The sequence below is a fragment of the Papaver somniferum genome, unplaced genomic scaffold, assembly GCF_003573695.1.
Source record: "Papaver somniferum cultivar HN1 unplaced genomic scaffold, ASM357369v1 unplaced-scaffold_137, whole genome shotgun sequence".
Classification (NCBI taxonomy): domain Eukaryota; kingdom Viridiplantae; phylum Streptophyta; class Magnoliopsida; order Ranunculales; family Papaveraceae; genus Papaver; species Papaver somniferum.
The window spans coordinates 5,647,497-5,660,824 of NW_020622934.1; the positions used below are offsets into that span (position 1 = coordinate 5,647,497).

At 36.3% G+C, this 13,328-nt stretch overlaps 1 protein-coding gene across 1 annotated transcript; it reads right to left on the reverse strand.

Moving 5' to 3' along the window:
• Nucleotides 1-8,503: 8,503 nt before the first annotated feature.
• Nucleotides 8,504-13,097, reverse strand: LOC113334778 (guanosine nucleotide diphosphate dissociation inhibitor 1). Its single transcript, XM_026580979.1, has 13 exons — nt 12,933-13,097; nt 11,958-12,020; nt 11,762-11,845; nt 11,534-11,641; nt 11,187-11,359; nt 10,936-11,047; nt 10,644-10,724; nt 10,484-10,546; nt 10,296-10,397; nt 9,905-10,029; nt 9,395-9,605; nt 9,223-9,297; nt 8,504-8,844 (listed from the first exon to the last, which is right to left on the reverse strand). The coding sequence occupies exons 1-13, from the start codon at nt 13,017-13,019 to the stop codon at nt 8,794-8,796; spliced, it is 1,335 nt and encodes a 444-aa protein (XP_026436764.1). The 5' UTR covers nt 13,020-13,097; the 3' UTR covers nt 8,504-8,793.
• Nucleotides 13,098-13,328: the final 231 nt, after the last annotated feature.

Consider the following 13,328-nt stretch of genomic DNA (forward strand, 5'->3'; position numbering starts at 1 on the left):
CTCTTGAGCCAGGTCCACTGAAGGGTTGTATTTTTTACTTTGGCCCATAGGACATTCCAATGTCCAGCCGTGATGGTTGTACTTTCAAAGGCCGGCATGTTCTTCCCTGTTGCACCATTGTGGTGCGATATTGGCCATAGGCCAATGACCAGCGTATTGCGTCATTTTGGCGTTACTTTGTTCTAGGTCATCCTCCGCACTGGCCTAATGCATCCTTTGATGCGAGATTTGCCTATGGCCAATATATCTTTCAGATTACATCCTCTTGGTGCCATATTGACCTTGACCAATATGCCCAACGTAATGCGCCACTTTGGCACCGTATTGGCCTAGGATAATGTTCCTTTTGCAACGCCACTGAACTTGAGATGGAGCTTCATCTCATGGCATGGCGCATCTTTTAGCATGCGCCATGCTAAAAATACGGGGTGTTACAGAACGTCAACCTAGCATAACCGTCTGTTGAGCGTAGACTGAAAGCATGATAGGCTCTGAAGAGAGGCTATGGAATGATAACATGCTCAATACTCAGGGTGACGTTACAAAGTATTGAGGTATGATAGTTCTTCAATGGAGGTAGGAAGCCCTGATATCTGTCTTTGTCGAGGACATAAACCCTAATTCCCTGCGAGGTCCCTTTATTCGAGTGTTGAGCTCGAAGGGATAAAATATCCAGGAACACTCTTGCAAAGTTCAAATGAATATCAGATATCATGAAATTAAATCTGGCTTCGGATATGATAAAGACTTTAGAGCCTTGAGCTGCCTGTAAGGCCTAGTTGGAAGAATAGCCATCAGAGACGCAACATGCATTGACATGGTTGCTAGACTAAAGTTAGGTCGCACCCTTGTTGGCTGAAGATAAGGTCGTGATACGATTTATAAAATCATACCAAGACAATAAATAACCAACACTGATTCCAACATCATCTTGTTTCACATGAGATATAGTTTGTTTTTTCCATAGAAATAAGAATTACCAATGTAAAATAAACTAAATACTGACATTATATTAATAACTATTTAAGAAATCAATAAGACTACTATAGAAATAAAAATGCAAGGAAAAAAGAAAAACAATTAAAAGTTGATGGATCACGGTACAAGGAGGCGAGTTGTTATGAAAGTTTAGTTGTCACTAGTTTTATGAATACAATCTAAGAGCTTGTTGCAACTGATCATATATATTTAATCAACATCACCTTATACCGATGAATCGAAAAAAAATCTTTGTAGACCAATAGATACAAATATGTCTTTTCACAATACCTACAATAAAATACAAGAATATTTTTGGGGAAATTTTTTAGCATTTAAAAATATTTTCTCCAAGTGAAAATTAAAAAGGTCAAGAATCAACCAAATATATAACTAAATCATATAAGCTTGTAGCATTACAAGCTGGGATATATCCTTAGTTAAAATAAAACATCTGGTTGTTGGAAAACTGAATACCCTAACTGATATCAAGCGACATTCTGGAATAATCTAGAGGAAACTCTTCTCTTCAAACTTGGATGTACATGACTTTTTTAAATGCCATAAAGAAATTTTTTTAATCTACAAGACAGACTTATTAATTAAATTTTCGCACCATAGAAGTTATCCCTTGATGAGATGACAATGAAATGGCACTAACCTTGTTGGCAATTGAAATCTCCACTTGATTACGGGATATTGGTCAGAGTGTTGTGAGACAGATTATATGTATTAATTAACAACAGTTTTGTGTGGCATCATCTCAACTGAGACACTAAATTCACCGCTTTTAATTATATTATGCCAGTTACTATGGCATGGGAAAAAATATCTATTCAGCATTCAGATAGTCTGGAAAACTGGCCGATCCACTATGGAAAAGGTGTGAAAGGATAAAGATTTTATAGAGGGATCAAGAGGAGATGTCTCTGCCGCTAGTGATTAATCTATGTTGATCGAACATAATTAATATTTATGACGCTCGACTCTTTACTGCATATAAATAAGCACTCTTCATCTTATTTTTATGTAAACCTTTTGTTCTTTATATTTTCCTCCTTGTTCATCAGGAAAAAAATATTCTTTTTGAACCATTGTCCTTATTTCTCACCAAATTTCTTGTTATACTAAGTTTTTGTTCAAAATGAGCAATCCAACAGAAAAATGTTCCACAATAAGATGATCATGCAGGTATACTCCCCGTGCATATATTTATCCATCCAGAGCGAATTAATCCAGTTAATCTAATAGATGGGTGGTATGAGTTCCCAAAAGTGTTTGAGTACCTTCTCCATGTTGTTAGAAATAGAGTCCGAAGATATCCTTGGTGGCGTTTATATTTAATAAAACATAAAAATTATAGGACTGAAATTGTTGAAGTTATATTAGAACGATGGTGGAAGACTAAAAATACGTTCTTTTTTAAGGATCTCGAGTGAGGTAAATTTGTTTCTCCTTGTAATTCAATTTTAGATTTAGTATTTTGTTTTATTTGCGTTCAATTTAGGTATATGTGAAATTATCTATATACACAAACTTTATTTATATCCATTAGAAAAATCAAAGTGGCAATCAGAAGGAAGATGAAAAGATCTCAACTTCAATCACACTCAATTGAGGAAGAAGGAAACCGAATTATAGAAAACCCATCACAAGAGTGTGTCTAGGTTGAAAATATTTCTAATTAAGCAAGTGAATGACAAAAGGATAACTGAAAGAGACTTCTTGTTCCCTAAAAAATTATGAGGAGCTCGAACGTGTATTTCTGAACCTTATCTTCGTAATAATACCGATGCTTTTCCAGTCATACAAAAGTACCATTCTGATAATTGGATACCAGGTCATATTGAAGATGGCCAACATGTTTCCATGGTTCAGAGGGTTCAACAACTGTGTAAAACAAGTAATAACATTGTTTTCATGTCGTATCAATCAATCCCTGGGTACAAAAGTTTCGAAGCCACAGTATGCTACAACTATCCTTAAACGGACTGTGTTATATAATCTTATTTATGGAAAGGGTGCTTGGTATTATGGCGAGGACAACTCTTCAGTTGCAACGAAAAAAGGTAAAATTCATCAATGCTTTTCCAAGTTGAGAGATTTCTCACGATGATTTGATAAGGAATGGTCGAGATTTGGGACAAGCTAACTAAAGATTTGATCTAGGAGAATCTTGATGAAATTGGTTACCTTACTTGGTTTAACATGATTTACAGGCCAAATATTGTTATGCAGCCGCAAAACTTGGGTTGGTTGGATTTACCAGCTTTATGTAGGATTTCACTTGGTGATGATTATCTTCATTCCCAACCTCCACCACAGACGGCCAATGTATTTTCGTATCTCAGTAGTAAAATGGCTTCATCATCGGCTATGCCATCATTTTCTTAGGATGTAAATACTATATCTTCGGAAGGAAATGTTAGTATTATTACAATTAGTAATCAAGGTCTTGAGCATATTTATCTATATTATGGGGTACAAGCTACACCGGAGCATAGTAAGTTGAACAATTTTAGTCATCTAGTACAGGGATTTCAGAGATTCCACTTAGACTCGATGCAAAGACTGAGGGATAGCTTAATCTTTGAGATATCTATTCCAGGATATTCAGGTCATACTCATGTAGGTTCTGGTTATGTTGGTGTAGATTAAATTATCATGGTGGAAGTCAGCGAAGTTTAAGAAGTCGTGGAAGTCAAAGAAGTCGTCGTTCTACTCCAAATGTAGTGTTAGATACTCTACTAGTATCAAATGATGAAGTCATTGTTATGGGAACAACTCCTGGAGGTTTATCTAACCAATTACTGTTAGAGCATAGCTCGGTTGAACCCACCAAGCGTTGGTATGTCAAGTTTGGTTGTCATATTTTATTGAATCAAAACTCATCTAACGAGTCGCTTGATTATGTACTAGAGTCGACTTCGTATAGGTTAGCTTGAAAGTATTAGGATATGAGACATTACAAGTATTACGAAGACTTGAAGAAGTGAAGAAGTAAGAAGATACAACGACAACATCATCCTTCCACTTGAGGTTAGTGATATTTGACTTGAACTGTTTCATTTCCTAACGTATCTTTCAAGTCGTGCATATTGAAAACAAAACTGTGAAGCATGAACACTCTAGATAGACATAGTATTAAGGAATACAATACGAGGTTTATATCTTAACCATTAAACTTTGTAGATAAGACATTGACATAATCGTTTAAATGATATTGTGATTATGTATGGGTATGAGGTGAGGATTTCATCCTAGGAAACGATGTTTTACATGTGTTTTAAGGAAGTAAATTCATGAACTTGTTTTGTGAATCGAAAAGGAAATCTCCAGGCGTTATTGGTATTGTTATTCATTGCATATCTTGTGAACAACCAATATGTGTGATTAGTATAACCGCTCATGACTTGTTTGTGTTCTTGGTAAAATTATTCACAAAGGCTTGACTTATGTATTGGTATGAGTTTTATTAGTGAAACCGATCTTAAGTAATCACCTGAGATGGTATGATCGGGTTTGTGATTTTGTGTGAGACCGACTCTGGTTAAAGTAGAACCGATCCTAGTAAGAGGTGCAACACATCACAAAAGGGAATCGATCCTTGTATGAGGTGCAGTATGGTTTAGCAGAAAGGGGAACCGATCCTATGGACGTGTGCAACACGTTTTTATGCAAAGGGTAACCGATCCTATGGACATGTGCAACACATTCAAGTTGGATACCATATATATGTGGAGTATCGATCCTAGTACCTAGTCAACCAAATTTTGGAAAGCTAGTATGACTATGCACAGTACTCACATGGAGGTAGAACCGAAACTTGTTTTGGTAGAACCGTTAGACCCATGATTTGTGATTGAGTGTTCTTGATCAATCACATAGTTCTTGAAAGTAAGATGAACCAATTCTAAACTTGTTTGGAAGTGTGGCAAATCGGTTTCAAGGTTGTAAGTATGAAATAGAACTTACAAAGTAAGAATGTCGACATACTTTGAACATGTGCAGTAACGCTTATCTTTAATTGTTCAAAGTTATTCCTTAATAGCTAAAGGAAGAAAATCCCAGGATCGAAACATAAATAAGTTAAGAATCTTTTATTTAAGGTTTTTAATTTTATTTTAGGAAAATGAGAATTATTAATGTGCATTTACTAGTTGAAGATTTTCCAAAGAGATTTTCGGTCATTATTTTGGACAGAGCATTTCCAGGAATTATGGAAACCGAATTTGGAGTATATTGCATATCTTGAGAATATTTTCGGTTTTGGAAATTCCTTGGTGTCCAAACTTCCTTGTATATAAATACTTGAAGTTTGCATTTCTAGCAAACTAATCCTTCGTGACAGCAAAATTCCTCGGTTGTGTTGTTACTGGTGAAGCCGCCTATTCGGAGAGGAGAGTAACCTAATTAGGCGAAATCTCTTACGGCCGCTCAGTTTAAAGTTTTCTTTGGGATTGAGAAGCTCTATTTGTACCGTTGGTGGGAAACTAGATAATTATGGTTTATCTTGTGTTATCGATTGATTTGATTGACTAATGGTGGTTGAACTTTGATTGCACCTAGTTTGTTTATGATTGAGAATCTTCTCTTATGATATAAGATTCACTCAAACTAGATTGAAGTTTCGACAGGGATCTTTAGATTGTTTGTAGATCTAAAGACGTCTTGTGATAATCCATTGTTAACAGACTCCGTTATGTGTGTGATTGATCACAAGAGATTCAAGTTGTTGTGTGCAGGCGTTTATTGAAGATCTAAGAAGATTTGAAGACAAAGAAGATATTGAAGATTTCTTATTTGGGGTTCATAATATTTGGTGTGCACAATACTTGTTTCGGTATAGAGGATCCAACTATAATCAGTTTATCCTTGTGGTAGATTGGATTGATTAGTTGTGTAGATCGGCATCAATACATTCTTTGTGATTAAAAGTATTGATTGCAAAATCTTAACAATTTCCTTTGGTAGTTGAGAATAAGATAGATCTAAGAACCTGACGAATGAGTTTATTGAGATAAAAAGAAGAGCCTTTGTCGAACTCACATCACTTGGTTGAAGAGAATTGCTACCAAACATATTTGTTGTTCCTTTACTGTTTGGAATACGAACCAAAGAAATTTTTCCAAGTACGTGACTTATTACAGGTCGGAGGCGTGGGAATACAGACGGAACTTGGTGAACTATAGGTTTAGTTGCTTGGTATCAACTATACGAAGTTGGTTTAATTTTGTGTAGCGGCTTAATCCTGGGAGTATTCAATTCTGGACAAGGTCTCAGGGTTTTTCTGCATTTGCGGTTTCCTCGTTAACAAAATCTTGCCGTGTCATTTACTTTTATTTTCCGCATTATAATTGTTTTATTATAACTAAAGTAAGTTACACAAACGTTAATTCATATTTACTTGATAAGCAATCCTATTGTGTTTGGTTAAATTCGAACCTTTTTATCATTCCGTATCCATGGATTCTTGTCATGTGTACGGGCCATTCACCAGGGTCCACTTTGAAGACGGTCATACCCTCAGCATGCGAACTTGTTACACAACCAGTTGGCAGACTTGCTCTGTTTTCTGGGCAGGGATAAAGTGAGAATGCTACTTTAACGGTCGTGAATACATAAACCCAACTAGAGTGGTGTTCTCGCTCCCTGTTCATCACAACACGACACGGGATGTGTTAAGGAATTACTCTTGCCTTTGGGTAAGTTGCGTCTAGGTCAGCAGGAAGCCGGTGTAAAAACTTCAGCCGCATCTCTGGAGATAAGATCGTTACGCGGTTTATCTCTGCTCGACCCGGTACTTGCTACTGGAAAAGAGCTTTGGTTCTTGGTTCTTGATATATTTGGGTACCCTCGCCTTTTCAATTACCAACTGATTCTTTGAATCCTGGTGATGTATTTTATACCCCAAGCGCATAAACATTTCAGTCATTTGTACCTCAAGTTACTTTTCAAGGTTATGGAGATGTATCTATGGATTCTACTCAATCGCCATCTGAGACTCCAACTGGTGAGTTCTCTGCGATGTTGCACACCATTCTTTATCCAAGTAATGCATAATCAAGGAAATCCATAGTTAATAGATGGAATTTTATTCCAACCGTTTGATGAAACTGTTCTTTTTTATTAGTATTATTATTAATGAAATTATCTTAGAATTAATGTTCAAATCCAAATTGGTTTTATGTTTTATTAAGTTTTTATTAGAACAAACATTTAATTAAAGGAAATAAAATATTCATTACATAATAATATTGTTACATAGCACTTAATCAACATTAAATCCATGCACGTAAATTTTATAGAATTCATAGCATACATCATGATTAAACACTTTTCCATCGGCTTCAACAAAGTTGAGTGAGACATAGTTTTCTTGAAAAACAGACAAATGACAAGTTAATATGATTTTAACTAAGTAAAATTGATTGTTCTAAATGACTAAAAAGTTATTGAAATACTCACTCGTAAATTGATGGAAAGTTCAGGATGATTTTGGTTTATCATCCACAAAAATTTTGCATAATTTTTCAATTCTTACATCTTATTGATAAAGGAAAATCTAAATTGAAGGCACCAAGGCAGCCTCAGGTAAGATATTGAAGCATGAGAAAGCGTGTGTTGACAATGGACATGCTTTTATTCCCTTTGCTTTTGATAATTTTGATTACCTAGTTCCACAGGCGGATGAACTTCTCAAGAGAGTTCAAAAAGTCATGCACAGTAATGTCATGACTCCCGGTTCCAGAGAATTTGTTTTTAAGAGGATAAGTCTTGCAATCAAAAAGGGCTTGCGGCGCAGCTTGTTGCTCGCGTGCCTGCTATGTAATTATCTTTATTTTTATTTGATTAATAATAAGAAAGAAAATTAAATCGAAGGCTTTATTTTATTTATTTTTAAAAGTAGAAAGGTTATTATTGGTTTTTCATTACCGTGTAATGTTACAAACCTTTGAAACACTATCCCATAAATTAAAAGTGGTTAGATTTAGATCTCCGTCCCTTGTAACTGAATAAGAGCAACATCTTTTTCTCAGAGAAGTGAGCACGAACCATTTGGTGTATAAACTCGCATATGATTAAATATTTATAGAGGATTGGTTACCAATCGTTGGATTAAGAACCACTGAGCGACCCACATAGCACTGAGCTTACCGAGATATTAGCCGCTGGCAATGAAAACCCGATCGAGCATTATAACGTCCACCGAGCGACAGACACACTCCATCACTCGGTAGAGACTATACCACAATGAGCAAAGTGGCAAATCTTCTCTTTTGCCCCATGCATAGGAACCAGCCTTAATATCCTCAATATCCCCTAATTCTATGCAGGGTTTTATTTGGCTGTAGGCAACATGGTTCCACAAACTAGCACCCTGCTATATCAGCAGGGAGAACCACGGACGGACTTGTTGAGAGTCTGAAACTAGTAAGCCAACAAACATGACAGTCAACCTGAAACCTAATTCACCATTGGGGATGATGGCATCCATTTTTATTTTATTTTTTTGAAACCGACAGCAACCATGAAACTCCAGGAATAAATATACATCTAACCGACATAAAAGTACTGCGCATAGAAGCAAATGTAAGTAGTGCATGCAGCGCCAGAGCACAATATTCACTGATGTTTGACTGAAATTATCTCCACAAGATAAGAAAGAGGGATGAAAACGAAGCTGAATGAAAGGAATGTAGGTAACATGGCCAACCAACCAACCATCGTATGAAAATAGAAAAACAGCACAGTACAACACACATCATTCATTCTCCATAGCTAATTTCTTCATTTGAATGTAGGAAGTCATTATCATTCTTCAGTAGCACTCGCAGCGCTTAGATCCACGCTAAGATCTAGTACCTGCTCAACATCAAATTGGTTCAATTAAAAAGACACAAATAGATGATGCCACAACCACTCTTGGGCTCTCCAAGAAAGATGACAAAAAGACAGACATTAAAACTCACAATTAACAGCAACGAATAAATGTAACATAACAAACTATTTTGCTGTTGATTTGGTAATAACTTTCAACAGATGTTTTTGCCGCGGGTTTACATAGCTCACCTGCTGAAAACATCTGTTTTTGGATTTGGGAGCCTTAATATTCGTAATAAACCTATAGGGGTCTACTACACTAATCATCTTAAACCACTTCAAATCACAATCGTGTCAAATACACCAACGATTTTAGAAGGCGCAACAAACAAGACAAGAAGAGATGTCTAAAATGGTTACCTTGCCAGTAATCATGGTATACATGCCGAGAACATCCATGACGGTCGATTCAAAGTGTGTTGTTGCATCATAACTCTGTTAAGACAACATTGAAACGGCTTATAATACTATGAACCATTTAAACAAACGATCTTAAAGAAATAACCAAAGAAGGTCTTAAAGAGGGGCTCACCGTTGATATGAAACAATTGTCCAATGAAGGTTCATTAACTGGCTCATATCTATCATAAACATCATAGAATATCTCATCCACCGGACCAAGAAGATCTATTCCTGCTTTCAGTTCAGTCTCTGGATTATCGGTCTCCGCTTCCGATGATACAAATGCAATGAATTTTCCTTTTGGAGCAACATTGTGCGAGTAAGAGCAGCAGAACAGATACCTATTCCAAAAAAAAAAAATTACCTTATAAGTAACCAATTCATTAAGGCTTCGATTGTCAGATTCCACATAAAACGCGATTTTTCATTTCAGAGAAAACAATGACAAGCTCAAAATTCACTCTTGAGGAAACAAGGTCAACTTCCACAGATAGAAGTGAAACCTCAACCACAAAACAAACAAGATGCTTCAGATGGTGTACCCATACTACATTAATCTTTTATTAAGCCAATTACTAGAGTAACTTTGACTCAGCAGTTCATTTTGTACAAGATATCCAATGTTTCAAAGACAACTTACATGTCTGATCGGCGGCCAAGTTGCTTCTGTGGCAGGATGACTTGCACGGAGTGGGAGTCATTTGTATTTGGAATGGGATGGCTCATGATACAGATAGCCCTTGCAACCTTTCCAACCTTTCTTACCTGTTGCATGATCATAAAACTCCATGTTAACATTTTTATTCCAACCCTAGTTCGACATTCTCATGTTCTCAAACTCTTCGCTTCAAGCAAAATCAACTTAATGCCAATTTCATAAAAAAAAAACTTTACTTGTGGACCTTGTTATTCTGATACTCAATGCGCTTATATTTTTCAGTCTAGTGGTCGGCATGTTTGGCCTAAGTTAGAGTCCATACTTCACATAAAACAAAAGAAAATGGAATGAAATATGTCGGTATGTCCTTCACCTTGTTAGACAAGTATGAAGGATCGCACACAACTTTCTTGCACCTAGCAGTTTCTCCTTCGGATGTGACACCACATGCCTTTCCTTCTTCATCAAATTCAACCTGACCACATTTACACGAAATACAGTTTGGTAAAAGATATAGAATAATGAGGAAAGTGTATCTCCAAAAAACTGTTTGAAGAATACCTTGCATTCAGGTTTGTTTAACATGTACGTCCCACCATAAACAGCACTTAACCTAGCAAAGGCCTGAGAGGCACAGGAAATCAACATGATAGTGTGAAAAATATAATTTTAGAATCTCCATTATGGCAAACAATATTAATGAACTCAAAAACAAACTCACCTGTGGGAGTTCTCCTAACCCATATAAAGGGTAAATATATGGTGAACCTCCTTGAAAACGTGCTAGAGACTCAGAATAAAGCTATTACAGCATGGGGGAAAAAAAGACAGAACAAAAAAGTGAGAGCTGGGACAGTCAGGACAGATATGTCTCTTCGTTGTTTTCATTATCTTATGTTTTATTTTAAAAAAGAATAAGAGCATGGTACACAAAGATTTGAACTCCGGCAGAAAGTGTGTATTCACCAAAGTGAGAAGGAGGCCAGTGACTCTGAGCAAGTAGAATGTCTTACCTTCATTCTCTTAACAGTATCCAGAGCAGGTTCATTAATAAAGCGGTCATCCCTATGGAGTGCCAGAGCATGACCAATAAAGTCGATAGTGTTGTCATCAAGACCATATTTGCTGGTTGAATTACCCAAATTTGAAGTAAGAATTAGTTTAGTTTTTACACAAATAAAAAAGATACACCAGCGGCGAGGTAATTTTCGGAACGGGACAAAAGTAAGTACTATCTTCAAACAAAGACAGGATAAGAGCATACGCAATAAGTTCCCTCGTAGTAACTCTTGTGAGGTCTAATCCCTCGTGTGTCTTGGGATTGTTTTCTTCATAATCTTGGACATATATGAAGAATTTACGGGCACGTCGCTTTTCAAACAGGCCCATTAGTGGAGATTTAAGTGCCTCCATGTCGGTTGCTGGCACCTTGTGAACCTATCGCAGTGATGAGAGGGAGTGGAAAATATCTTAACAAAAGCGAAATAAATGGAAAAAAAACCAAAGCGAAATAAACGGAAAAAAAAAATCGTTTCTCTTCCTAATTTGGTAATAAGAACTGGGTACCAATTAATGATATCTATTTAATAAAAAGATAGAAATGATCGATACCTTTCCCTTATTAAACACGAAACTTCCATCCACGGCCTTAAAGTTCAAATACTTTGTAACATCTGTATGAATGAGCACTCGCACTAAAGTTCCATTCGCCATCATGAACTAAATAAAACAAACAGTACCATAGCAAATTAGGTTCACCAAACAGTCAATATGAGATGTTGTACTTTATCCAGATTGACATGTAGGGAAAATAGGGAGAAGGCTGCAATGAATTAGAACCTTTGGGATCATATCCACATTGTAATCCCTGCTAGAGCCCAAAGATGCAGGAGGCTTATCATCTCCCCTGAATTTTTTCCATAACTGTGAGGTAACAAGCACAAACAGGTTTAAGGGGTAAGGAAGATAAAAACGGCAAACAAAACGCCTTTAATCATCTCAATCTAACTTGCATGTTAACCTAAGCAGGGAAAACCTGGATGAGATTGAGTGAAGTAGACTCTCCACCATAATAATCATTCCTATCCATGTGCAAAACCTGGTTCAACATCAAGCACAAAATTACAACAAGTGATTTAGATCAATATACCGATCGAAGAACAAATACATGATCAAAAGATCGTAGCTGAAACGGATAGACAAATCCAATTAACATTAAAACACAGATTTTTAGATCATTTGAGAAAAAAGAACATTGTCCGGCTGTAGAGCTGACTGATGTGATGAACAAGTAACTAGACGAAGACCATGACATTATAGCTCTTTTACAATAAAACCTTCAGAGTAGACCACATTCGTTATCACAAAGTAAAAAGCTCAATCAGAAGCAATATGCAAGAAAATGATCACAACTTATTCAAATCATCCTCAGAATTATCAAATAAAGTAACATGCTAACATGGCTTCTTCCTTCAGTTATATTTTTGCTACCAATATCCTTCGCTTTGTGCAGGTAACAGTGTTCAGATAGCGAACTTTAAATTCGCACACTGAAGGTTGACCAATTAGATCGCTTTTCAACAAACAAAAAGAACATTTATAAAAGCAAAACAGTGGTAACCTCCATAAATAATCTGCTTATAAACTAATTAATCCAGCAGATCTGCATAAGCTAACGAAATTATCTATGTAGTAAATCATATCAGCAATCAACAGATGCAGTATTCACTGTAGAGAAGATATAATAAAGTCGTCTCCTTTTTCAATCCCAATCCCAATCCCAAATAATGTTTCCTAATTGGATTCGCACTCTAGGAACGACAAAAGCCCCAAAACTGATTTGGCGTTTGATCAGTGGATACAGGCAAACCAGGATCAATTCAAATTGTAAAAATTAGCGCTTAATTATATAAATACAAACGAACCCTAAGATAAAATTAGTAACCATGCTGATTAAATATGAAATATGAAGATTAACTATTATGTATTTAGAGAGAGAGAAAAAAAAAACCTTGAGGCCATCAACAGAGAGAAGACCACTGAGAATGCACTCTTTGAGACCAGTTCCTAAAACTATAACATCATACTCTTCATCCATGGCGATAAACAGAAGATCAGAGATCTAGAGAGATAGACAGTGCTTGCTCGTGTGTCTAAGAGAACAGAGGGTAAGAGCATCCACAGTGGGCGATCAAACCCATTTATTTGGTCGAGGAACGAGACACAGTGGTACGGACTAAAGACTAAAATCTGGACCAAAACCCAAATTTCAGACTATATTTGGTCTGGGACCAAGACCAAAACCAAATTTGGTCGAGCGGAGATTAAAAGTTCGTCGGGAGTGGGGCGTAAATATAAAATGCGTCTGACGAAAGTTTTTGAATTAAAAAAAGAAAAAAAAATGAGG